Below are 26,979 nucleotides of genomic sequence, written 5' to 3'. Positions count from 1 at the left end.
GCACGGGGTGAGCTCGCTCCACTTGCCCCAATGGTTATACTTGGATAGCCGAAGCCCATTTACTTAGGCTACCCGAACACCAGCCCAAGCAGGCGTGACCCGCCCCAACTCTCACGTGGATCTGGCCTAACTATTGCACCGGATCCCGATCGGCCAGTGGATATAGCCATTAAGTACTGACTGGATTGGACCACATTGGGGGCGTGCAGCCCACAAGTCTCCCTCAAACGGCTGACTACACCGCAACCTGATGAGTTAAAGGAGAAGTCTCTAGGAAAAATGATGAAGTGCAAGCATTGAATTACAACAATTTGCAAAGTTGCACCGCAAAGCGGCGATTGATATCGGCTTGAGATGGGAATTAGGAAGTGGGAAGACAGTAGAAGGAAGAAGCAGAGATAGTCGAGGGAGAGCAGAGCCATATGAAAAGTCCCATGAATGTTCCACTTCCAGAGTGTCGGTAGTTGATAGAAGAAGCACCTGAAAAATGATGCAGCACTTGAAGAAGCAAAGAAAGACCTTCCTTTCATTTACTTTTCTCTCCCAATGCTTCTCTTTCTCTTCGTCCACCAAGCACCTAAAACCCCACCAGAATCCACTTTCCTCTCTCACAAACATCTCTCCCCATCCCAGTAGTAACACCAATGCCATCACTTTCTCACCTTCAAAGACCCATCTCTATGCCTCGTTCTTTTGCACCCTCATCCATCTCTACTTGGCCTGTGGAAGATTTTCCAAAGCCTCGGAGACCTTCTTCTCTATGCGAAACCACGGTATTATTCCAATTTTGCACTTGTGGAATCGGCTTCTGTACGAATTCAATGCCTCTGGCTTGGTTCTTCAGGTATGGATTCTTTACAATGATATGCTCGCTTGTGGGGTTCTGCCTAATGTTTTCACTTCCAACATATTGGTTCATTCTTTATGCAAAGTGGGTGAGTTGGGTTTGGCATTGGATTTGCTTAGGAGTGCAGAAATTGATACTGTTACCTATAATACCGTCATTTGGGGGTTGTGTAAACAAGGATTGGCGTATCGGGCATTTGGGTTTTTATCTGAAATGGTAAAGAAGGGTGTGTGTATAGATTCTTTTACTTGCAATATACTGGTTAATGGGTTTTGCCAAATTGGGCTGGTAAAGTATGCAAAGTGGGTCATGGATGATTTGGTTAATGGGGGGATTCATCCGGATGTTGTCGGTTTCAATGCGTTGATTAATGTGAATTGCAAAGCTGGGGAAGCTAACCATGCGCTCAAATTGATGGAGAGTATGAGAAAGGAGGGTTTTTCGCCTGATATTGTTACTTATAATACTTTGATAGATGGGTTTTGCAAGACGGGTGATTTTGTTAAGGCCAAGAGTCTTATTGATGAGTTTTCGGGGTTTCGGAGTAACGAAGATTGTGTAGTTTTGAAAATTGATGATGTTGAGGAGAGGGCAGAACGTGTGGATTTGAAACCAAATCTTATTACTCACACCACCCTCATTAGCGCATATTGTAAGCAGCAAGGGCTTGAGGAAGCACTTTCTTTGTATGAGGAAATGGTTATGAATGGGTTCTTCCCTGATGCAGTCACTTATAGTTCCATTATGTATGGTCTTTGCAAGCATGGAAGATTAGCTGAAGCAAAAGTGCTTATGAATGAGATGGAGGAGATGGACGTGGATCCTAATCATGTCTCATATACCATCATGGTCGATTCCTTGTTTAAGGCAGGAAGAACTGTTGAGGCTTTTGTCATTCAGAGCCAAATGATAGTTCGTGGCATTGCTTTTGATGTGGTCACGCTTACTGCTTTTATGGATGGACTTTTTAAGGTTGGGAAAGCCAATGAGGCCGTGGACATGTTCCAAACATTTTCCAAACTTGATCTAGTTCCAAACTATATTACCTATTCTGGATTAATCGACGGGCTTTGCAAGTTAGGAGACATGGATACTGCAGAGTCTGTGCTGCAAGAAATGGAGGAGAAGCATGTTTTTCCAAATGTCATTACTTATTCCTCTATCATAAATGGCTATACGAAGAAAGGAATGCTTGGTGAAGCTGTTAATGTATTGAGGAAAATGGTGCAACAAAATATCTTGCCAAACGCTTTTGTTTATGCAACACTAATTGATGGCCATTTGAAGGCAGGTAAGCAAGCAACTGCTCTTGATTTATATAATGAAATGAAAATGGGAGGATTAGAGGATAACAATTTTGTACTTGATGCCTTCGTGAACAACCTGAAAAGAGGACGAAGCATGGAGGAGGCTGAGGGACTAGTAAAAGATATGACATCAAGGGACATGTTGCCTGACCATGTCAATTATACGTCCTTAATGGATGGTTTCTTTAAGGTTGGAAAGGAGTCGGCTGCTCTTAACATGGCTCAAGAAATGACAGAGAGAAATATAAGGTTTGATGTTGTTGCATATAATGTTCTGATCAATGGTCTATTGAGGCTTGGAAAATATGAACCACAATCTGTTTATGCTGGAATGAGAGAGTTAGGTTTGTCTCCAGACCATGCTACATACAACACCATGATTAATGCCTACTGCAAACAGGGTAACTTGGAAAATGCTTTGAAACTCTTGAATGACATGAAGAGTCAAGGCTTAATGCTGAATTCAATCACCTGTAACATTCTGATTGCTGGGCTTTGTGAACATGGTGATATTAAAAGAGCAATGGATGTTTTGAATGAAATGTTGATTCTGGGGCTTCAACCTACTTTAACTACTCATAGAGTTTTGCTTGATGCATCTTCTAGGAGTAAAAGGGCAGATGCAATTTTAGAAATGCATGAGCAACTCATAGGTATGGGGCTTAAACTTGATCGGGCAGTTTATAACACTCTCATCACTACCTTATGCAGGCTAGGGATGACAAGGAAAGCCACTTCAGTACTGAAAGAAATGACAGAAAGAGGATTTTTAGCGGATACTATCACCTACAATGCCCTTATTCGCGGATATTGTTTAGGCAGCCATGTAAAAAGAGCGTTTGCTGTGTATTCTAGGATGTTGGTTGAAGGAATTTCTCCAAATATTTCTACTTACAATCTCCTACTAGGGGGTCTTGCAGCTGCTTGTTTGATGAGAGAGGCAGAGGAATTATTTGGTGAAATGAAGGAGAGAGGATTTGTCCCTAATGCTTCTACTTATGATACTTTGATTTCTGGACATTGTAAGCTTGGAAATAAGAAGGAATCAATAAAATTTTACTGTGAAATGGTAACTAAAGGCTTTGTTCCCAAAACTGGCACCTACAATGTGCTTATTAGTGATTTTGCTAAGGTGGGAAAGATGAGCCAAGCTAGAGAGCTTCTAAATGAGATGCAGGTGAGAGGGGTGTCCCCTAATTCTTCAACTTACAACACACTAATCTGTGGCTGGTGCAATCTATCTAATCGACCAGAGTTGGATGGGACATTGAAAGTGTCATATCGAGCTGAGGCAAAAAGATTATTCACAGAGATGCATGAGAAAGGGTTTGTTCCTTGTGAAAGTACACTTTTTCGTATCAGTTCTACGTTTGCTAGACCAGGAAAGAAGAACGATGCTCAGAAGATGTTGAAGGAACTGTACAAGAAAAAGAACATATGATAGATGGGTTAAAAACAGAAGACAGTAATGACTATTCTGGATAGCCAGCCACTCTAGCGCTTATGGAAGTATGTGTTACTGCAACATTCCAATTCTTCAATAGGACACCTGGTCCTGAAATACTTCACAAATGGTATGCATTCTTGTTGCCTTGTTATTGGCCTATGGCATTTACATTATCATATCTTATTTTTCTCTAAGCTGATTAAATTCTGTTTCTATAGTAAAAGAACATTAGAATTTGGCCATTAGCAATTATTATTTAGTTTTTTTATTGAAACTGAATGAAGTTGAACAATGGGGTTCTAAATTGCATTCATAAGTTTAAACAATATTTATGATCTGATAGAGAACATTCATTTAGATCGTGTGTGTGTGTGTCTTTTTTCTCTTTTCCCCTTTCCTCATGATGTCTGTATTCATACTCTTACTACCAATTGCTTGAGCAAAGTGAGTAGTTTAAAGGCTTTATGCCCTGTGATTTCATTAGATGTTAATTAATGTTGTTTGATTGTTGGTGGTGTAGAAATGGTAAGAACCTTAAGAGGCAATATTGCATTTGGACCCTCAACTCCCTTTGTAATTCCTATGTGAGGAATTGTTTTTAATTTCTTATAAAAACAATCCTCATATAGGAAGTGTTCAGTAACAGCTGCAGCCACTATCGTTTTCAGCAGCGTTGCCACCACTACCACTACCACACTGTTCTTTGAATCCACCTTCACCTCCACTTTACAGTACCAGGCTGCTATTCAACACCACCATGAGTTTACTTGTATTCTTGAAAATTGATTTCTCTTTTTCTGATTTTGAGTCCCTTTAATTTTAGGACCTCTTAGGTATACAATCAACATAAAACTTTGTATCCAAACCTGACTAGGAATCATGAAATCTTGCAATCACAAGGATGTGAAAGGCCAAAGAAAATGTTGTTTAAGACAATAATAAAAAATAATGTCTTCTAATACCTTATCAGGAGGTTTTACGGTGGGGTCGAGGAATAATGACGAGCTTCTAATGTCTTATCTTTTGTTTGCGGATGATAAATTGATCTTTTGTGAGGCAAATCATGAAGATCTCCATCATTTGCATTGTCTCTTCTTATGTTTTGAAGCGGTTTTGGGTTGAAGATTAGCCTTTCTAAATCAGAGTTAGTCTCATCGGTGATGTAGATGATGTAGGAGGTTTGGCTCGTATCCTTGGTTGTAGGGTGGCCTCTTTGCCAATGAAGTATTTGGATCTTCCTTTGGGAGCTTCGTATAAGGCTAAGTCAATATGGTATAATGTTGATGAAAAAATATAAAGCCTTAATTTGGTTGGAAGAGGCTTTACTTGTTTAAGGGTGGTTGGTTGACACTAATTAAAAACACTATCTCCAATCTGCCTACTTATTATTTGTCCCTTTTCCCCTTTCTCGTAGGTGTTACTAACAAGATTAAAAAGCTTCAGGACTTTTTGTGGGGCAGAGTTGGTGATGAGTTTAAGTTCCATTTAGTTAGTTGGTCGAAGATTTATTTGAAGATGTGGTTTGGGGGTCAAAAATCTATTTCAGTTTAACCAAGCTCTCTCTCTCTCTCTCTCCCCATAGAAATCGGTAATTTTTATTTTGATACTTCTTTACTTTTAGAGAAGAAAGCACCGACTTTTGATCCTTCTCAAGAGGCAAGCACCTCCAGTAGCTTAGTTAAAACCCCTAAATTGTCTAAAATTTAGCTAATATGAGCTAAAATTCACATCCAACAGCTTATGTTCCAGTTATCTAAAATACACAATTTGCTGAGTGGTTGTCTACCTTAAACAACCACTGTAGCAAGATGTTCTTTTTTTTAAAAAAATATTATTATTTCTCACTTCTCATCTCTCTCTTTCTCATCTTTGGTCCCAAGCCTTGTTTTCGCACAAGGCTTGCAAAAGACAAAGTAACACAGAACATCCTTGGTTGCAAAAGCCTCGGTTTCACACAAGCCTTGGTCTCACTGCCATCACTGTACCAGATATCCAGGCTTTCGAAAGGTAGAGAAACACATAACAAATATCAACAACGCTGAGTACACAGTCAAAGCACAGAAAAAAAATAATTTATCAACACGTGTACAGTGTATTGATCATGGCCTATCCCTCTGTTTGGTTCCCGCAAAAGCCAGAAAATGAAAAAAAAAAAAAATAGAATAGAGAAGAAATTCTTTCCCAAAACCCAATTTTCTGTGGAAGCAAACAGACAATCAAAGGAAAGATGGAGCATAGCAATTACATGCATCATGAATGTGAGGAGTAGGAGAAGAAGAATGAGATCTGGGGGTGAAAAATAATAAAATGGGTGGTTGAATGGTGGTTTAAGAAAACAATAAAAAATAGAGAATGAAATAAAAAATTTGTTGGAGTTTGTATTGAAAAAGTAGCCGGTAAAATTGAGAATGATGCTTTTTGGTTAGTTAAAATGCATATCATTGCTGGAGATGCTCTTAGAGTTGCAAAGCCAACCACATAATCAAAAGAGCATTGCTTGATGCTTATTTTACTTGCTTGGTAAGATGTGATTTTGAAATATTTTTAAATCCTTCGTTAAATTGTTGTGTTAAATTTCTCTTTTTAAATGGCAATCCATATTGTAGTATGTGGCTATTTTTGTTACTTGTTGAGCCGTTGGTTCTTCCAGCTTTTAGTATTCTTTGTGAATCTAAGGAAAAAGTTGATATCATGTATTGCAATGGAAAGAACAGTTTTTGCATTGATTCCTTTTGAGTTTGGTTCTCAGAGACATGTTGCTTCCTTTCAATTATATACCTGAGTTGCAGCTCACAGTTTACCTTTAGTTAATAATATCTCTGATGTTAACTTTACAGAAGTCCATCATCCCTTTGTGGCAATCTATAAAGTTCATGGCATTTCTATTTCTGGAGTGTTGGGAAATCAAGGGAAGGAAAAAAAAATGTTGAACTACTAGTCAATGCTTCAAAGCAGGAAGAGAAGTTGATTTACCCTCCTAGGAAAGGGAAATATTCATCAAGTAGAACAAAATTGTCAAATCAGAGGTAACGACTTCTTATACTGTATTTCATGGCCACGAGGAAAAATGAACATGAAAATAAAAGAAACAGAAAATAAGGAACTCCCCTCATTCATGCTCTCTATCTGGGCCATCCAGTCTCTTGCTATCTTGGAGTGGAAAGCAGGCATTTAAAGCCTTTGGAGGGGAGTCTTATTCATGTTGACACACAGGATGCTATTTTCTACGCCTGTCTTTGTTACTACAAGCTCCACGAAGTTCTATCAACACAAAATCATCATGCCAGAAACATATGGTATCTATCCTGCATTTTTGAACCTTTTTTTCACCATTTTCCAAACATCAGATATGCCATATAGGAATTATTTGGTCCATTTGTAATTTTGTACTTTTGGCATGATGGGACTGAGAATAAACTAATAAGAACAATTTTGATAGTTTCAATATTATTTTTTCCCTTTGAACTTCATGCACCACAAACCCCAATTATACTTTGTGAAGCAGAAGAAGCTAATTAGTAAAGTGTGAATAGCTCTGCCCTTTTGCAAACTACAGACAAGAAGCCCTTTACTTGCTTACTTGTAGATCTTCTATTAAAAATCTTTGTTAAATTCCCTTTTTTTCTGGGCGCTTCTCATATTTTTTTTCTTCCCTTTGCTTCAAGTCATTTATTGCCTTTCAGCATAAGCTTTACAACCATGGTATGCTGGTTTAACTGTTGGAGTGGAAAGATAGGCCCTGAAAGGAGCTTCTGAAAACTTGATTACTAATTTTCTTTCTCATGTTAAATTTGAATCTTTATTCTTTACTACTGGTTCTAATTGAGACTAAATCTTAGTGGAGTTTATATCAACTCATAGTTTTAAAATTTCAAGTTTATTGTTAACATTACTTATCAAAAAAAAAAATTCAAGTTTATTATAGGTTCTTTCCTCATTCTGTATCATTTTAATTGTCCATGGATATTGTTTGTTATGGTGCATTTTAGCTTGACATGCATTGTTTTGCCGTTGGGTCATGATCAACAGGTTTTGAAAAGTTTGGTGACCTGAAAAATCATGCCTTGTTTGTTCAAGAAGAGATACAGGTTCTATTTGTTCTTTCACGCATTCCAACTTCTGCTAATAGGTCAATAGCCACGTAGAGCTCATTTCTTTTGAATGGCATTGGTTCCGATTTAAGTTCATCTGGGCAAAAGAGAGAGAATGCTGAGACATTTCTAGTCAAATTTAAAGGACATGTGGAGCTCCCTCTCTCCAGGACATTTGAAGACTTAATTTCAGAAGATGAAAGGGAGACTTGGTACAAAATCCTTCCACAGCGCGACCAGAAGAACTTGATTTGGGCAGTTTTCTTTCAGATGTAACCATATTGTATTGATACGAGAAAAATAGACTTGTTTTGTAAAACTTTGTCGTTTCAAAATAAAGAATACAAGTTTTCTTCTAACACCTAGGCACCCTTCCATTCTCAATCAGCATAATCAATGTTGCATGATTCAATTTTCAAGTTTCTTGCTTCTGATAGGTGATTAATGGTGTTTTGAGCTTACTTGAACCATTCTCAGATACAAGTTTTCCGCACTGCTTTTTGTTATTCTGTATATTCTTTGAATGCAAAAGTTGACATTTCCAGAAGGCTTATGCCCCACCTCCTCATCTCACAGGAGTAAGACACATTCCCTGATCTTAATCGTTGCCTTGTATATGAAATTTACTTAGATGTAGGAGATTGTTGAAAACAGATGAAATGGTTATTTAATGGTTGTAAGAAGTAGGCTGATTATTGCTCTGAAGTCATGGAAAATGTATAAGATCAACATTGTTAGCACCTTATTAGAGATTTTATTCATTACATGTGACTGCAAAAAAACATTTCTGAGTACATTTCCATACGTAGAAACTGATTAACAATCCTTGCATATATCTTTATAAGTAAAAACATACTGATTCTAGTACCTGTAGTAGATAAATAGCGATAGTAACTATGGTGCAATATGCTATATTATTGAACTCTTGGCATACTGTTGTTGTGAATGTCAATCAAGCACCTGCATCACAGCAGAGAAGTTTTGTTGAATTTCAGGGGCAGGATCTTGAGATCAGGTCACTTCTACATCAGTTGAGCTCCATTTGCAGTATCACCTTTGCTTAGGAACTAAAAACCAACTCTTTCAAAGATGTCAAAGGAGAGCTGTAACCATATACTACAGTGTCTCTCCACAAAGCCATTCCTGTTATCAAGAGAATTATGTTAGAGATCCTTTCCATGTCGAGTACTATAATCAAGTTTAGAGCAACACAAAGAACACTGCTGAGAAATAGAGGGACAACCTATCCACAAAAACAAGCCAACCGTCGCTGCCAAGAAGAATTCTCTACTGATAGCGTTGAAACTGAAATCACAAGAAAATACATTGTCTTGGTTGAGATCAAAATTGCTGCTCAATAAATACTAAAAATATGTAAAGAGATGGACCATTAATTAGAGATTTCTTACCAGTACAGGCATAGAATATTCCCATATCCATAAAACAAAGAAGCCCAACTCGAGCCAAGGAACCTGTAATCATAGTTGAACCGAATTTTTACCAATATATATAGTAAATAATTCATCAAAGAATTAGTTCAACAAAAGGCATGTTAAGCCAGGTCAAGAAGCAGTTCATCAAAATTTATTGGTTGGTACCTAACCTCCTAGCATCATCTAAAGAAGTCAACTGATATATGGACAAGAACTCTGATAATTCCCATTTCTAACTAAAAATGTCAAAAGATATATTTTGACATGGATTATACAAAAATTCGGATAGAAATTTTCTAGTGATGGAGAAAACCAATTGGATACACAACTCCAACCGAACACCCCTTTTAACTCTCACCGAAAATGTGGGCAAGGTGATGATAGCAAGCAGTTGGTAAATATCCATCAACTGATTGGAGCCAAGAAATATCAAGATCCACAACAAGATAATGGAAATTGAGAACAATCAGAATTCATAGGACCTACCCTTCTTTTCACCAAGTATTAAGGTAGATGGTAGTCTTTGCAATAAATATCATGGTAGGCATTATTATAAACAATACTATGGTCGATGATAGACACAATTATTTTAGTAACATGATGTTTAAATGCGAGGAGGAGAAACTTTAGCTTCAAGAGTTGAAAAACAGATGCTTAATCTTTAGAACATTAGCAAGTTAAACAAACCCATGACCATCTCATATCACATTGAAATAACAAAGAGCCAGGAGGGACACAAGCATTACCACATAAAATCACGAATAAAGAGAGCACGTGGGACCATAAGTCCATTTCCCATCATAGCAAGCAACATTGAGAAAGCTGATAAGCCTTTGATGTTATCAGGATTCAGGAAATTTGTCCACTGAACAAGAGCACAAATTGTTGTCAGCATACATACGAAAGAGATTTCCCTGTTTCATATGTCACAATTCTAGAAAGACAAGCTTTCATTACCATTTGTGAAACTGGCATCCACATGAAGAGAAGTGTAGCTGTCCATCCAGATATTGATCCAACAAATTTTACACCTTTCTCAGAAAGTTTTCCAGTACGTGCCTGCAAATCTTAGCAGCTTTATGTCTAAGAACAAGCTGAATTGCCAATTTCTCTATCTTAATCTAAAGAAAAATTAAAGGAATGACAAGACATTAATAAAATACTATTTCGGATGACAAACCCTGAATTATTCACGTTCATGTTAATGACAGCAAATTAATCTCACAATAAATATAAGATGGATTTTGTCTGGATGGAAAGGTAATAAGACAAGACCCTTTGACTAATATGTCAATTCCAGAGACAAACGAAGTGCCAAAAAGAAGTAAAAGTTGTGTTATGGTTAATTTGTACAATATGCAATGTTGTATGTTAACACTTCCTTCCACTTCTCACCAAATCTGTCCAATTTTGGATGGAAGTATAATGAAGGTCTACTTCCTTCCATCTCCCTTTACATCTTTCCTTATTATACATTCATACATGAGAAGTGATTAAAGTTTTGACTCAGTTCATTTCTCTTCTTTCCACTTCTCTCAATTTAAACACACTTGAATTACATAAAACATGCAAGGTTTGACACCTACAACTTAATCAAGAAATTACATGGCAGGATCATCAAACATAAGACAGCTCATTTTTAAAAGTCATCAGAATAATATCCAAATATTTAAACAGCAACGAGATAGTGACTAAAATTTCGTTACATCAGCATATTGCCATTATACAATTCTTTAAGAACAGCAACGATTGTTAATTGATTGCAAGGGAGTTTAATCCACATAACTCAGACCTAGCAATTATGGAATCCTTAAGGTTGCTGAGGCAAACATCTAGGGAAAGGCATCAAAGATCATTTTTTTGGTGCTCCCGAACACAAAAGTAAAGGTCGACACATGCACCTAGATTGTATGTTTAGACCTGTACTGGATGAGGCCAGATCACATGAGTGTGGGCCCGATTTGGCTGACTAACAGAAGGTAGACTCACACCCTGAACGATTTTAATTATCTCAGAAGGCATCTAAACAAAGAGTCACCAAATGTCCTGACTCTTTGAATGAAGAGGTCCACTCATGATCGAGCACAAAAAGTTAATCATGTTGGTAGACTCTACACACATAGTTCCTATCAGCTCTAAATGCATGGTTTCTTATGGATGATAGATATTTTTTTCCTCCCCTCCTTCATGAATTATTAATTTACCAACACCAGAGAGAGACAGAGAGAAAAAAAAAAAAAAAAAAAAAAAAAAAAAAAAAAAAAAAAAAAAAAAGGAAACCATATGTACCTACCTAGAACTAAACTGAATGATTCATGTGCTACTGCTTTCCTGATGCACTTAGGACTCACATCTTATCAGCCTAACATGAATAAAAGCAGATAAACAGCCCAAAGGTAGCGTAAAGCTTACCATAATAACAGCCGCCATAGCTATAACAAAAGCTGTAGCCCCTGGCAAGATACTGTTTGGTATATATGGGACAAAAGTAGACCACATAATCTGCATTAAAATTTGTTTAAAAGGATCAGAAATTATAAGTAGAAGAAATAAAATTAATAAATATTTTTGCTTGTCAAGATTGAACCTAAATTGATAGATATTGCCATACCTAAATGCCAAAATAATAATTTGTAAATAGATGTTTGTGTGCGTGTTTGGGCATGTGAAGAGAGAGAGAGAGGACATTACTTGGGGAAGGACAGATAGCCCACCGACAGTAATAAAATCTTCCCATAAGTGCCAGATTCCAGCATTTAGCCAACCAAAATAATTCATGAAATTCAATACAAGCCCAGCTACGACAACAACTGAAGTGGTCACAAAATAAGGCAGAGGCATGGCTTCTGCCAGTGCAAGCTGGGCAAATACGGTATATAATGATAATACACCCAATGTTTGCACAACAATCACCTCCTTCTCCCTCTTCTTTGTAAAGTATGAGAGCAGTGAAAGGTTTCCAAGCAAACCAGTAAACATTCCCTGCATTTGCAACATTCTGACCCTTAGGTTCCAAAGGCAATCCCATGTTTGGTTGACAAGAAAAAATAGAAAAAGAAAATAGCTTGAACTTTTGAGTCCTAGATTCCATAACATAAAAATGGAAGAGGATTGAAACATCACTCAATTGAGCCTAACAAAATGATGTGAATTCTTGTGATGAGTATTTTACTTAGTAATATGTTTATTGATACTTTTGACTGAATGCTTTCCAAGAACCTAACAGAGGTATTTTTTCTCCTAGTCAAGGAAAGAAAACAAGAATCAAAAGAAATTGCTATATATAATTAAGAATCAGCTGCGTTGCTTTACCAGCCATGGGACGGCCAAAAGAGCAGTTTTGTTCCCCGCCATAAGATTGCGAGCATTGAGGGTGATCTGAGGCAATTGCAGCAACAGAAATGGGAGATTTGATGCTCCAGAGAACTTTGCTGTCAGTGAATCCCATTGCTCAAAGCTCTTACTGCTCCTAAATTTCACTGATCCCTTTCAAAACCACCAAAAAGAATCCATCAGTACATTGAATTCAAACCAAGGGCTTTATATTTCAGCTTCTGCAAGATGATAGGAAAAAGTTTTAAAATTAAATAAATAAATAAAGACATTATAGGAGTCCAATATTTTTGGTTCTATTGAAGCCCCAAAAAAGGAAAATTCCTGCTGCCAAATCTTCAATTGTGTGAAAGAAGATGAAGATAAATTGAATCTTCTCAAATAGTGAGATCCAACTCAACTAAACGTTCAACAATTATTTAGCTCAACTAACCAATTTTGATAACCTTTTTGTCCCCCACTACTACCAGAAAGAAAATCTTGATCAGAAATTTGCTGAGGTATCCATTTCTTGAGATTGAGAATTAGAGAAAGAAGAATGGCTTTTCCATCACCACCCATTAGCTTAAAACGATATAAGCACAAGAAATTAAATCTTTTGGAAAAGTGAAACCCAAGTCAATCCAGGGTGTTGGTGTATTCCGTAACCTATCTATCCCCCATAACCACCAAAACGAAAATCTTAATTAGCTAATCTTTTTCCTTGAGATTAAGAATTTGAGAACAAGAAATGGCCGACCCAGAAACTGTTCGTGGGTTCTCTCTCTTTTTAATGCAAAAAATTCAATTTTACCAGCTGGCAAACACGGCATTAGTTGAGTTAGCATCGATTTGATAAATGCAAGCAAACGAGCAAATGTGTATTCACCCCATAATACAAACAACATGGAATGTGGAAGTACCTCGTTAAGGGGATGTGGGATGTCGGATTCAAGAGCTGCCTGAGTCGGAGAACTGAGCCGGCGGTGAAGCAAAGTAGTGAGAGAGTTATATTTCAAAGACACAGGGTTTTTAAGGGTCAAAGAGAAGGGCTTTAGAGGTGGAAGAGAGTGACAGTAGTTTTGGTGGCGCTGAAGACCAACTGGTGCCTTGCCACCGTATGACACCACGAGAGAATTGGCCATTGAAGCAGGATTGGATTGAAACTCTGACGATAATTTTTTAGAAGAAAAAGAGAAGAACCACTGAAGCAAGCAGTAACAGGGTGGCAGTGGAAGTATTGGCAGTGCCCAAGTGTTCAGTACAGATTGGGCGGCGGGAGATGTGGGGAGTCTGGGGAGGACACGTGGAAAGAGTAACTGATGTTTGCCTTGGGATGTGATGTCATGTGCGGGATATTTAATCCCATGAGAGTACAGTACTACAGTTTACTGCTTTGGAAGAAGCAGCCTGCGGTGGATCCGAAATCCAGGTTCGTGGCTCGTGACTCGTGACTCGTCTTCCTCTTAAGAAATGTTACGTGTCCTTTTTTTTACATCCCTCCTCCCGTTTGCTGGTCTTTTGTGGTGTAATTTAATTGGGCCAGAACGTTAGCTCTGCGGGTCCAGAAAAATGTCGGCAAAAGACTACGCCCAAGCCCATTCAACCAGATAGTCGGTTCGGTTTGGGCTCCTGCTCGATCCGTCTTCGATACGAGCACGGTCCACAAAGATAAAGAATTTCTGGCAAATGATCTGATCTATCCGAAGACGAGATTTTCCCCAACTTGTTCCGTGGCAAAAATTAGGGTTTTGGTTTTTAGCAATTTCGAAACCCTAGCTGTTTTTGGGGGGTCAAGATGGACGATTACCAGGAGATGGAGAGGTTCGGGACGGACAACGACTTTGAGGACGGCCAGTGGATCAACGGCGAGTTCTACTGCCGGAAGCGCAAGGAGAAGCGCACGCAGACCAAGGATGACGTGCTTTACGGTGTCTTCGCCGACTCACCCTCCGACTCCGACGAAGAGTACTCCTCCAAAAAGCGCCGCAAAGATCGCGATATTTACAAGAAGTCGGACCTCACAAAGCCCGTCAGCTTCGTCTCCACCGGCACGGTAATGCCCACCCAGGAAATCGACCAAAACTCCAAGCAAGAGAACAAGAAAGACGACGGTTATGCGAGCGACGAAGGTAACCCCGGGTTAGGGCTCGGATTCGGCTCATCTACTTCCGGGTCAGGTATAGGTTTCAATTCGAACTCTAACGGAGTTCAATTGGAGCGGAATGCAAACGGCAACATCAACGGCGGCGACGAAAACGACGATGGCGAGGAAAAATTTTTGCCGACGGCGTTTGGGAGGAAGATCAAGGAGGGGGCGATGAGGAGGGAGAGGGAAAGAGCGGAGAAGACGAGATTGGATAAGGGGAAGAGAGTGAAAGAGCAAGGGTTTGTGGGTGAGAGCGATGTGGGAGTGTTCGAGCAGCACACTAAGGGGATTGGGATGAAGTTGCTGGAGAAAATGGGGTACAAGGGCGGTGGGCTTGGGAAGAATGCGCAGGGGATCGTGACGCCAATCGAGGCGAAGCTGCGGCCGAAGAATATGGGCATGGGGTTCAACGATTATAAGGAGGTGGAGAAGAAGTTGCCGCCTGCGCTGAAGGAGTTTGAGGAGGGGAAAAAGAAGGGGAGTGAGAGTGTGGGGAGAGTGAAGGAGAGGCAGTGGGCGAGGAAGAAGAAGAAGAAGGACGAGGACGAGGCGGATTATGTGACGGCGGAGGAGTTGCTGGCGAGAAAGGCCGAGCAAGGGCCGAGCGAGGTGGTTCAGAAGGTTTACGATATGAGGGGGCCGCAGGTGAGGGTGCTGACCAATTTGGAGAATTTGAATGCAGAGGAGAAGGCTAGGGAGGACAATGTGCCCATGCCGGAGCTTCAGCACAATGTGAAGCTGGTGGTGGAATTGGGGGAGCTTGAAATAGAGAGGATCGATAGGGACTTGAGGCAAGAGAAGGACGCGATGGAGAGGTTGAGCAAAAAGAAGGAGAAGTTGGTAGTCGAGGCGGAGAGGCAGAAGAAGCAGTTGGTTAGTATGGAGGAGATATTGGGTGTGTTGGACCGGTTGGGGGAAGAGAATTCGATGGGAACATTGACGTTGGACTCGCTTGCGGAGCGTTTTGGTGACTTGCGGAGGAGATTTGGTGAGGATTATAAGTTGTGTAACTTGTCCTGCATTGCCTGCTCGTATGCTCTGCCTTTGTTAATTAGAGTGTTTCAGGGATGGGACCCTCTTCAAAATCCCTTTCATGGGTTGGAGGTTGTGTCTTTGTGGAAGACTTTGCTGCAGGGTGAAGACAATATTAGTATCTGGGATACTGATTCTTCGCCTTATACCCAATTGGTTTCGGAAGTTGTGTTACCGGCTGTGAGAATTTCTGGCATCAATACTTGGCAGGCCAGGGACCCGGAACCAATGCTACGGTTTTTGGAATCCTGGGAAAAGTTGTTGCCTCATTCGGTCCTCGAATATATATTGGATAACATTGTGATGCCGAAATTGAATGCTGCTGTGGGCTCTTGGGAGCCGCTACGGGAAACTGTTCCGATCCATGTATGGGTGCATCCGTGGCTACTGTATTTGGGACACAAATTGGAGGGTATGTATCAGATGATCCGTGTCAAGTTGAGTCAGATTCTTGGTGCTTGGCACCCAAGTGACGTGTCTGCTTATACTATATTGTCACCATGGAAGACTGTGTTTGATTCGGCGAGTTGGGAACAGCTTATGCGTAGATTTATAGTTCCAAAGTTGCAGCTTGTCCTGCAAGAGTTCCAAGTAAACCCTGCACAACAGAAGCTTGATGAGTTTTATTGGGTTATGAACTGGGCTGCTGCTGTACCAATTCATCTTATGGTTGATATGATGGAGAGGTTCTTTTTCCCCAAGTGGCTACAGGCTTTGTATCACTGGTTACGTTCAAATCCCAACTTTGACGAGATTACGAAGTGGTATCTGGGTTGGAAGGAACTTTTTCCTATGGAGCTTCTGGCTAATGAAAGTATCCGGTACCAGCTTAACCTTGGTCTTGAGATGATGAACAATGCTGTCGAAGGTTTGGAGGTGGTCCAACCTGGTTTGAAAGAGAATATCAGCTACTTCAGGGTACTTGAGCAAAGGCAATTTGAGGCTCAGCAGAAAGCAGCAGCACAGCAAGCTGCTGCGACCTTCAGTGGCGTGACCCATATGGATGGTATGGGTGGTGCGGTCGACATGAGCTTGAAAGAAGTTATTGAGGCCCATGCCCAACAGCATGGGTTATCATTTATTCCTAAACCTGTCCGGACGCACAATGGTCACCAAGTCTATGGCTTTGGTAATGTAAGCATAATAGTGGACTCTTTAAATCAAAAGGTGTATGCCCAAACGGAGGAAGCATGGTCCCTTGTATCCCTTCAAGATCTGCTGGACAAGCACAATAGTTCTCTTACAAAGAGACGCTGAGTTTCAGAGTGCCCGTGGAGAAGTTTTATGTAGTGAAGTAACTCTGTGCTGAGGTGGAGCAGTGTTGTAGATTCAGAACTCAAAGGTTAGCTTGTCCTAATTCTTCCAGCCTGTGGTCGTTAGGATTTTGCCCTAAGAATCGATATTGCAAATTCAATTTTCCTTGACATTAGCATAGTTTTTCATTTTTATTTTATCCTCTTTTCTGGTTTTGTAAATATGTATTCGCATCATGTTAATGATTATAGGTCCTTTCACTTTAGCTGGTTGGCAACGGAAGCTAGTTTGTTTTATAATTACATTTTTGAAGTGCATTCATAGTTGTGACCCAAACATCATGTTTGCAGTTTGAATACTTGGACTTCCTTATACATGGTTCTATAATAATTGTATTGTTTACAGATTCATCGGCCACATTTTACTTGTCATTAAAAAAAAAAAAATTTACTCATGCAGAGTATAGATCAAACGAATTGAAAAAACCCTCACCTTGGGACTTTCATTTACATCTCCATATAGGACACAGCTGAAAAGTGCCTCCTTTGCCCCTAGGAAAGGTTCAAGCCTTTGTAGCGTATTTTCAGCTTTAAATATCTTTAGAAGCTTTACAAGCGAAAATATTCACCGAAGATGTCATTTGAAATCCTTGTTCTCTCCTTTGCCTTCAGAACGTGTAAATTTCTTTTAGAAAAGCAGTTTTAACCTTTAAAAACAAAGAAAGTTTGAGTGAATTAAAATATAAAGAGATACATATATGAAGTCCTTAAAGTTGAAAGCGCTCTTACTTTAACAAAGTTGTAATGTTCACTTCCTACAGATATAGGATAGGGTGCTTTGTTTGATATGGATTATGGACCATGTCAAGTTTTATGTTTTCAGAGATGATTATGTATACTTTAGCAACTAATTTGCCTTTGAATTGGCCAGTATACACTGTATTTCTTGGTCCCTGGAACCATGGATGTACTAATTGTTTCTGTGACTACATCGAAATCTGTACCATGAGGTGTTAATTCAAACTTCTTGCAAAATATGTTAATTCAAACTCCTTATGTACTTGGGAGCGCCGCTTTTTATGATATTTTGGTTACTTAAAAAAAAAAAAAAAAAAAAGGACATTATGATGTGCAACTTGTGACATAAAACTTAAAAAGTCCAGAAAAAGAAAATTCAACTGAACTTTTGTTGTGCTCCCTTTCTTCCGTGAGGTTTTACAGAATTGAGATTTTGTGTAATGTGAAACAAGTTGAATTGCATTGTTCATTAAAAAAACCTTTTGTATTTTGTATTTTGAGCCTGCCAAGTGTTCCATGAAATGCTTGGGTGTAATTTGTGTTTTGGGTGTTGGACTATGGGTACTGGCTTCTTTCATTCACCATTCATGCAGTCCTAATGCAAGGCGTTTGCATGTAGGGGATTATGTGATGGTTCATACTTCAAGGGATGTTAAGGCAGGTGAAGAGATTACTTTTGCCTATTGTGATGAGCTTTCGTCATTCAACAAGTGCAAGGAGATGTCAAAGACGTGGGGCTTTCACTGTAATTGTAAGAGGTGCAATTTTGAGGAAATGTGTGCAAAGCAATACATAAGAGAGATTGAGATAGGTCTTGAAAGATGAATGGATATGAGTGGTGTCATAATCAGAGTGCATCTCCACAAAAGAATCCTGAGGCAGTGGTGGTTTGTGAGCCACAGTGGTCAAAAGCAGTAGATGAGTTTCAAAAGAAGCAATTTCCTAGCATTGTTGCAATGGTACTGATGGGCAAGGCTGTCTGTGGTTTCCATCCATGTGAATTTAGGAAAAGAGGGTCTTTGGTAGTTTGGGTTATGTGTGACTTTTCCTTTCTCTTGAAGGAATATGTTTTCTACTTTTCTTGATGTGCAGTGGGAAGAATTCCAAAGAGGATTTGTTTCTTCAACATGGCACCTTGAAAGGCAGGATTAGAGAGGGAACCACGATTGCTGTCATGATAATTTTGAAAGCATCTGTGGCATGCTGCTGATTTGATCTTCTGTTCCTCCCAAAATAACCACACAATTCACCCCCGCTATATTTTTCAAGGGCACGTTTGGTAATTTATTATTATTATTATTATTTATTTTCAATTCATGCCACACGAAATACCTAATATAACTGAATTCAAGCATGAATTCCTGCACTCATAATGCAAGTTTCACTATGTTCAATTCTTGTGCTCATAATCAATATAGATATGTATTGCCCACAAAGCTTCAAGCATGGTAAATCATGCTATTTGATTATAAAAATAATCCAACCATCCTAAAATAACATAGTACATGAGATTTGTAACACCCCAATTTTACATTGAAAATATGAGTAACTCACATGAAATAAGTGGTTTATACAGATATTCATGTGTTAAGGCCCGCATTGGTTCTTTACTGGATGAGATTGAACTTTATAAGTAATTTTAGAAAAGCTTCAATTGATTAGTCTTTTTAGAGTAATAGCAATGTCACAAATACGGTAGTGTTTGTTAAACAACACACTACTCTCACACACTATTCACTTCATTTTTTTTTTTTTTTCAAAAAAAAAAAAAAAAATTCTCAATTTTATGTCACATTATTCACTTTTTATATCACATTATTTACTTTTTACTACTATTTAAATAAAAAAATTACCACAAAACAAAATTTTTTTCACTTTTCAATACAACTTTTTCACTTTTCTATACTAATCATTATTTTCTTTTAATTTTTTTTTTTAATTGTGAACAGTGTCTTAAAAAATGCCTTATTGTTTAACAAACAAGGCCTATAACTAGCATTTTTCCTGAGTTGTTATAGATATATTTCCTATGACCCTATAAAATGTTCTTCAATGTTCATAGTCAACTTGAAGAAATCTCACAACATTAGTTATGGATCCCAACGTCTTTTCCCATAAAGATTTCATGAAAGCTTAACAATCTTAGTTAGCTTTTTTGGCTAGAGGACATCTTCATTGAAAGAATTATATCGACGAGACCTTGACCTTTTGAGTTTCAAATGAAAGCATCTTTCCTTAGCATCATTATTACCATTGTCATCATCTTTGTTCTCATCACTGCTATCTTATGAATCTATTATATTATTGCTTTAATAGTGTACTTTTAAGACTATTCAAATTTTACAGAAATTCGGCCATCTAAAATAGGGGGCGTTACGAAGCCCACTTGCATCGAGCAGCTTGAGATGGAGGACTTACCTACCCAGGACAAGTAGGGTTGTAACCTCTCTCTCTTAGGCTGCGCAAAAATTCGGACAGCCTAATAACATGATCCTCGTTGATGGTTTTAAATAGACAAGCAGTAACCTAGAAGGAAAGAAAAAATCATGCCAACTGTTGATGAAAAAAGAAAATTTTTCTTGAACAATTGAAAATTGGAAAGTAAACCATTTGGTCAAGTCATAATGTCTTAATCCGGTGTAGCTCTACTTTTTTAGCATCTTGTTAAGCATTTCAAGGGTTAACAAAGCAGAAGTGTTTTAAAAATAGAGTAATTGTACAAAGAAAAAACAGAAAATAAACAGACTTGTAGATCTCAAGGTGTTGAGGGAAACTTCTTGGTTCTTTATGATAACTACAGAAAATGAGATCTGTTTCTCATAAAAGATTTTGTCAACCCAAATGAAAATTTTCCGCCCCGACTTACATGCTCTCAAATGGTGTTTTTCTAACTCTTGTTACTGAAAGTTAGGGTCATAAACCCTGACATAATCTTCTATAACTATTTCTGAGTAGGAAAAGAAATTGAAGATGCAGTCTACTTTTCTGTATATATATACAGTCATCATAATGGCATCTTTGATGAAATGCAGCAAATTAATGTTTCACTAGCATAGCTTCCATCTTCCTCTTCCTCGCAGCATGTTTTAGTTTTTCTAGTGCAACAAGTCCGACTTGCCTAACTCTTTCTCTGGACAAACCTATGCTGAAAGAGTAAACACAAATAATAGTCAAAACAACTGGATATAAAATTAATTAATGCAGTTCTGCAGCACGAAGGATATCAGAAGCAAAAAAAAATCACTCAGAACACCAAGCACATGATCCAAACTTTAAAGTCAGCTGCACTAATTAGACACCCTAAAACACATTTTCAATTGAAATACAATCATGACCATAAGCAGAAACAGTAATTTTTCAAACAAATATGTTTGATTTGATTTTGAAAATCCTATAGTTGCTTAGAAATCATTAGACTTGGTGACCAAAGACTAGTTTGCACTTACCGTTTACTAATATCCTCCCATGTAAGGCATTCATCATCCAGACCATGGTAAAGACGAATAATCTCTCTCTCCCGTTCACCTAGTGTCATATTGATGAGCTTGTTTACTTCATCCTGCAAATGTATTACAGGCAATATTATTATTTTCTTCAATAGCCTAGATCATGAATATGGCAGCGAGAGTTGTCAGACAATCCATTATTCAGGAAACAAGCAAGCTAACGGCACACGCACACATACACAGACAGGATGTCATGCACTTGCAAATTTTCTCATCTGTAAATTCCATGATAGTAGATGTAGCACATAATTAGTTGCGAATCAGTTCCATAGTTATCATTTGCCTACTCTATTTAAAGAGGTCTTCATTGCCATAGGTCGATCTTACAATAAATATTGGATATTGTGACACAAGTAACACAAGTTCTGTAAAGTTAGGGCAAAGTTTTAATTTCGGATTAATACATCTTCTCTGGACCTCTCTAACATCAAAACTAATTTGTGTTGTTGAAAAACTCTATGCACTGTAAAGGCTCACAGAATTTTCAATCATTAAGTGATAACATTATTGAATTGTTAATGAAGTTTAGGCCAATGCAATCATTCAGGGAATTGTTGATGTTAAAACTAATAACTGGAGTAGTCTTGAGAACTACAGCAATAATGCATGAAGTGTTTCTTGAAATGCTATAAGAAGCTATTGAGTATACTTTAGGATAAGAGCCTTCGTAAAGGCATGAGGAATGTGACTCATGGTGTCAATACCTTGATCCCTTGGGTGACTCAAGCTCCAAGATTGAGCCATATGGTTTAAGGTGAGTCCCAAAGAATAAAATCGTAAGGAATTTGAAACTCTTTTGGAGCTTAGAGTAATTAATATCTACTAATTCATTTGATTTGCAAAACCTTCAGGGGAATCATGAAAAGGTATTTGAGTTGCTGCCTGCTAAAAAATAATTCACTTTTCTAATACCTTCAATGCCCACGCGTCTACTCCATGCCATGGGTTATTCTCGACGCGATTATCTGCAATGTACTGAAATAGTAATGAAGAAAAAAAGGCCAATCAATAACATTGGAAAGCAAAGTAAAATATTGAGGAAATTTTTTTTCACAAATGGGTTTGCAGAAATAAGTTGCAACAAGCACACTTACACTATGATGAGTTTCTCCTGGAAGACCGTTCAAAGAGGGAAATGCATCCCTATCAAGAGAGATCACCTTACTGATTGCCTACATAGAAGGACACTGTACAATAAGCATGGTTGTACAATTTAACCAATAATAATGTACTAGACAAGATACAATTTCAAAGATTTAGTACCTCCGTAGCATTCCTAACTTTCTTTTGTGACATGTTCAGGCATTCTGCAATCCTCTGAAAAAAAAAGGTGGAAACAAACAGATAATTGACAGCATGATGAAAGCAACAAAACTGTAGATTCACATTTATGTTAGGTGGGATTAGGAATGTAGTATGCAAAAGATAAAATGTAGCAAATGTAATTGCTTATCTGATAACAATAATCAACTTACATCAATTGATGGAGTTATTCCTTTCTCTTCCAGTCTAATTTTGGCATTCCGGATTAAACCTAACCTCTCATGCAAATGATTAGGCAACCTCAAGGTTCTGGAATTGTCAACCAATGCTCGAGAAACACCCTGGGAAGAAACCAGTATTAGCTTTCCAATAACTAATTAAGGTACTTATTTTACACATGATAAAATCAAACCAAAGTAAACATGGTTCAATTGTAATGGTATGCATGTTGAACACACGAATGATCAAAATGGGTTTTAGCTTATTCCTGACTACAATGTTTGATATTTTCCCCTACTTATAATTTACAATTTTAACAGAAAAATTAAGCCTTACCTGACGTATCCACCAATAAACATAAGTTGAAATTTTGCACCCTTTTGCAGAATCAAATTTCTCAATTCCACGCAGTAGTCCAATTAAACCACCCTACAAAGAAAAATAGCAATCTTTTCATATAACAGGAATCCACATTGCATATGCAGTAGTTTAGTTTGTGGATACAGTAATATCTAATATTAAAAGTCATGCAAGAATAATAAAATCACCTGAACAAGGTCGGCCATATCAGCACCCATGGTTTCATATCTTTGAGCAATAGACAAGACCAAACGAACATTACTCATTGCCAGCCTCTCTCTTGCTAAAGAACACTCGATCAATTTTGAGTGTAATTCAGCACGAGGAATCCTCAATGAAGTTGCAAGTTGGTCGTCGGACGGCTCACATCCTAACCTCTCCTTCAGTCTAGATGACCCATGAAAAAAAAAAAATAGAAAGATGAATAGTAAGTGATTTTGTCCTGCTGGAAGCCATTCATGAAACAAGATCATTTGCAGGAAGGGATCTACTCTTATAACCTTCTATTTATAATTATAAATTCCATAACTTGATAATGTTAAGGGGCCTCCATGAAACATGTTCACAACTGTTATGAAATTTATTGGCATAATGTTAAATGAATAGAATAAGAATGTTAAAGTACTGATTAAATTAATTATTTCCAATCAGTTTAAGCTTTTGAAATAACTGGTAATTTAACATGGTGTCCAATTCAGAGGTCATGAATTTGAACTCTAGCTCCACAATTCACCCCCCATTTCATTGAAATATTGTACGTGTGAGGCCTCACTTTAAAGACTCCTTCGATATGAAAGGAGAATACAAAGGGAATAACTCAAGTACACAATATCCCTATGCAAACGATATGAACAACGGAATTCATCAAATACAATGCTGTCATCAATAGTTTATATTGTACTAATGCGAAAGCAAAACATATCCCTAGGGTCAAACCATCATTTAAATGGCTAAACTTTTCAAGTCATGAATCAATAAGGAGAATACAGATCCTCTTGTCATTCATTTAAATATAGACAAGAAAATCAACCATTTCATTATGCCTGCACTGGTTGCTCTATTATTCATTATGGAAGAACTAGGGATAAAAGTTTAACTGGGGATGCATAAAAACAGTTCACCAAATAAGAATGATTCATCAGATTGGAAAAAGTTGTAGTCACCTCAATTTTTGCTCCTCTAAGGAAAGACCTGTTCTGATTTTATTTGACAGGCATACAACATCTGCATGAGTGAGCAACTCTTCGCTTACTACACCCTTGACATAACCCTTTGAACGATTCTGCAGCAGCTCTGGACTGATCATTGATCTCAGCTGCTTACTGGTACAAGGTTGCATCATATAACCATTTTTGTTCAGAATTTTCTTCCTAGTACTCATTCTTCTTTGCCGAGCAGATACCCCAGAACAAGTGACAGGTATCTTCCTGTGAATTTTTCCTCTTGGTGAGTCAGTTAGTACTGTCCGCTCAAAAGAAAGACTCCATTGCTTTTCCAGCATAGACTTTTGCAGCAAAAGAAGTGCCTCCACCGAATAATCAAGATCAGAACTTTCTTCTTCAAGATCGTTGGGTCTCTGCAACCATGGCTCTGCAGTTGAAGGAGAAGAGGTAATATCCACATGTTCTTTGACAGCCTTGATAGACTGTGTTTGCCGATTAGATGAAGGAAAACTGGGGCTAAAATTAGATGACTTTTTTGCACTTATCACTTTCTTAGTTGAAGTGATTTGATAGTGCAATAGTGCGTAATCATTGGCATATGAGAGCTTTTCTGTGAGATCAGAGTAATTGCAGGAGGAACTCAAGAGTCTCTTCCCTGCACTAAGCCCAACAACTGCAGCTGTGGCCATCATATGGCTTCTTTTGATGTATGTACAATTACCATCACACGTCTCTAATTCGTCAAAACAATTGAATGTAATCTATTTCTTCTATTGTACTCACTTCAACAGCCCCAGTAAATTGCTTATATTGCTCTCCAAGATGTATCCCTTATAACTTTGCTACTCTTCTGGTAAAAGCCCAAAGAAAACAAAAACAAAAATTAATTAGGAAGGTTTCTCAAAGAACTTTTCTGTCAAATTGGCAACCCTTTCCTTAAAATCATCAATTGGGAAACTGTAATACAAGTCATAAATGAAATAAATCTCATGACTTGCAGAATTGCAGGTTTCCAAACATATGCAAAGCATAAATTCATTTCTTAACTGAAACCAATATTAAATTGTTAGATTCAATGAATGATTTCGATTGGTTTTTAAGAATGAAGGGTTGTTCTACCTGCAACAAATACATGGAAATTCTGTGCTATGATTTTATATTCTCTCTATCTGGAATTCTTTCTCTTTTACCACTCAACTTGTTCATGAATACAGGGAAGAAGATCCCATGAGTCATTAAAGAAGGAAAACAAAACATGAATTAAGACACTAACGATCTCAGCATTTTAGGATTGTCACTTTAAAAGCAGAACAGCAAAGTGGTTCAAACTTGATTAAGCTTACATTCATATAAAAATGAGTTAGAACAAAAATATATATATATACAAAAGAAAGCTTATGGGGGCTTCAAGAATGGCATACCTGAATCCACAGTAGAAAGGAGGAAGATGGGAACATCCAGTTACTTGAGAAGAAGAAGAAGAAGAAGAAGAAGAAGAAGAAGAATGAAGAGACGGTAAACCCAAAGCTAATGGTAATAGTAGGAAGACAGCTAGTTGAGCTACAACTGACTCTGTCTTTATTTTATTTGCATGACTGAAACATATGATGTTTTCTTTCTGTTATTTTGTTTTTCGATCATATATTATCTTTTACAAAGTTCTATTTTTTTATTTTTTTAATATGAAAAATGAGAGAACTATAATGGGAAAAAAAAGGTGGGGTTGTAGGAAGCCAGAAGGCCGTTAGAGATATGGAAGGGAGAGATGCTATTGGGTGGAAGAGATATTGGGTCCAGGTTCGAGTGGTGCAGAATGTGCCATTTTACATATTGTTTGCCCTTTCTCTCTTTCTCTCCTAATCCTTTTCCTTTTAGGTGATATTTTCAAGATAGATGGGTCATTTTCGCCTTTTCAAGTCTCTCAAGCATTCATTCTTATGCAATATTTATATCTTGTTTGGTATTTGGTGAGCCACACAACACCAAAACAGCACACGAGACCAAAACAACATCGACTTCTGCATCAATCTCAGCAATAATCTTTCATGTGTGGACCCCAACCCTCCATCATAAGATCGTCACCGCTAAAACTAACTCCTCTATCTCACGCACGCACTCCAATGCATTTAAATTGTTGATTAAATTCGAGTGGAAAATGAGAGAAGAGTGCGAGCGAGTAGGTGAGTCCCAGCCCACCCTCCCCGTCTACTTGGGCGTCCTAGAACCCACACCCCATTTCTTATTTCTTATCCGAATTTTAAAGAGTTCGGGGGCCGAGAATTTCATAAAATCTAAATCCAAGTCTCTAAACAGTAAACATGCACATTCACACACATTTAACTTTGTTCTAAAATATATGATTGATTCGAACATGATGGGAAGAATAGAATAAAAGAAAAGGGACGATGGGTTCTTTTAATAAAAGCATTTGCTAAGAGGAAATTTTAGTATAAAAACAAGTTGTTACTTGTTAAGCATGCCGAGAAGACTAGTCTCCAAAGAAAAGGGCTGTGTTGAAAGCCTTCCCAAGAAATCTTTTCCCTAGCCCCAACCCCAAAAATATAAAATAAAATAAATACACATTAACATACAGAGCCTACAACAACTCAATTGTCTTGTAGATGTACTATAGTGAAATCAGTAATCAATCATTGCGTTGTATTTGGACTTGACATTATCGTATAGCACAAAAAAACCAAAACTTTTTTTTTAAAAAAAAAAAAAAATTTCTCAGGCCAGTTTTCAATTTTTAATCATTCAAACTAAATAAAAATCATCAGGATCATCTTATATTCAAAG

At 37.9% G+C, this 26,979-nt stretch overlaps 4 protein-coding genes across 5 annotated transcripts; 2 read left to right on the top strand and 2 right to left on the bottom strand.

Annotated features, from left to right (window-relative positions):
• Positions 1 to 228: 228 nt before the first annotated feature.
• Positions 229 to 8,051, top strand: LOC132165602 (pentatricopeptide repeat-containing protein At5g14770, mitochondrial). 2 transcript variants are annotated; one of them, XM_059576245.1, is made up of 4 exons: positions 229 to 3,728; positions 6,439 to 6,627; positions 6,741 to 6,897; positions 7,631 to 8,051. In XM_059576245.1, exon 1 carries the CDS (start codon positions 488 to 490, stop codon positions 3,593 to 3,595), a length of 3,108 nt encoding a protein of 1,035 aa, XP_059432228.1. In that variant the 5' UTR covers positions 229 to 487; the 3' UTR covers positions 3,596 to 3,728; positions 6,439 to 6,627; positions 6,741 to 6,897; positions 7,631 to 8,051. The 2 variants fall into 2 exon arrangements, with proteins under 2 accessions (XP_059432228.1, XP_059432220.1); XM_059576237.1 differs by having other exon boundaries at positions 6,439 to 6,897.
• Positions 8,052 to 8,401: 350 nt separating this feature from the next.
• On the bottom strand, positions 8,402 to 13,864 carry LOC132167763 (maltose excess protein 1, chloroplastic-like). Its single transcript, XM_059578788.1, has 9 exons — positions 13,361 to 13,864; positions 12,438 to 12,611; positions 11,817 to 12,107; positions 11,538 to 11,627; positions 10,083 to 10,184; positions 9,872 to 9,990; positions 9,102 to 9,164; positions 8,936 to 8,997; positions 8,402 to 8,835 (listed from the first exon to the last, which is right to left on the bottom strand). Exons 1-9 carry the CDS (start codon positions 13,580 to 13,582, stop codon positions 8,753 to 8,755), a joined length of 1,206 nt encoding a protein of 401 aa, XP_059434771.1. The 5' UTR covers positions 13,583 to 13,864; the 3' UTR covers positions 8,402 to 8,752.
• A 123-nt stretch (positions 13,865 to 13,987) lies between these two features.
• Positions 13,988 to 19,063, top strand: LOC132179122 (septin and tuftelin-interacting protein 1 homolog 1). Its single transcript, XM_059591767.1, has 2 exons — positions 13,988 to 16,960; positions 18,289 to 19,063. The coding sequence occupies exon 1, from the start codon at positions 14,236 to 14,238 to the stop codon at positions 16,873 to 16,875; it is 2,640 nt and encodes an 879-aa protein (XP_059447750.1). The 5' UTR covers positions 13,988 to 14,235; the 3' UTR covers positions 16,876 to 16,960; positions 18,289 to 19,063.
• Positions 19,064 to 20,432: 1,369 nt separating this feature from the next.
• Positions 20,433 to 25,827, bottom strand: LOC132167284 (RNA polymerase sigma factor sigA). Its single transcript, XM_059578202.1, has 10 exons — positions 25,602 to 25,827; positions 24,181 to 25,030; positions 23,206 to 23,404; positions 22,994 to 23,086; positions 22,651 to 22,779; positions 22,439 to 22,492; positions 22,270 to 22,347; positions 22,088 to 22,150; positions 21,116 to 21,228; positions 20,433 to 20,814 (listed from the first exon to the last, which is right to left on the bottom strand). The coding sequence occupies exons 2-10, from the start codon at positions 24,870 to 24,872 to the stop codon at positions 20,706 to 20,708; spliced, it is 1,530 nt and encodes a 509-aa protein (XP_059434185.1). The 5' UTR covers positions 24,873 to 25,030; positions 25,602 to 25,827; the 3' UTR covers positions 20,433 to 20,705.
• Between the last annotated feature and the right edge of the window lie 1,152 nt (positions 25,828 to 26,979).

The sequence above is a fragment of the Corylus avellana genome, chromosome ca1 (genome assembly GCF_901000735.1).
Source record: "Corylus avellana chromosome ca1, CavTom2PMs-1.0".
Lineage (NCBI taxonomy): Eukaryota > Viridiplantae > Streptophyta > Magnoliopsida > Fagales > Betulaceae > Corylus > Corylus avellana.
Note: the sequence above shows the minus strand (reverse complement) of the source record. Positions and strands in the feature narration are given on the sequence as shown.

Bases quoted from the DNA above. Each gene is read 5' to 3' on its own strand.
- LOC132179122 (XM_059591767.1), top strand. From the start codon at position 14,236: ATGGACGATTACCAGGAGATGGAGAGGTTCGGGACGGACAACGACTTT.
- LOC132165602 (XM_059576245.1), top strand. From the start codon at position 488: ATGATGCAGCACTTGAAGAAGCAAAGAAAGACCTTCCTTTCATTTACT.
- LOC132167284 (XM_059578202.1), bottom strand. From the start codon at position 24,872: ATGATGGCCACAGCTGCAGTTGTTGGGCTTAGTGCAGGGAAGAGACTC. The intron at 22,348-22,438 runs GTACTAAATCTT...CCTTCTATGTAG, and splicing joins AAGTTAGGAATGCTACGGAG to GCAATCAGTAAGGTGATCTC. The intron at 20,815-21,115 runs GTAAGTGCAAAC...TTACTCTTTCAG, and splicing joins TGGGAGGATATTAGTAAACG to CATAGGTTTGTCCAGAGAAA.
- LOC132167763 (XM_059578788.1), bottom strand. From the start codon at position 13,582: ATGGCCAATTCTCTCGTGGTGTCATACGGTGGCAAGGCACCAGTTGGT. The intron at 11,628-11,816 runs GTAATGTCCTCT...ATTTTAATGCAG, and splicing joins GGCTATCTGTCCTTCCCCAA to ATTATGTGGTCTACTTTTGT. The intron at 10,185-11,537 runs GTAAGCTTTACG...TAAGATTTGCAG, and splicing joins CTATGGCGGCTGTTATTATG to GCACGTACTGGAAAACTTTC.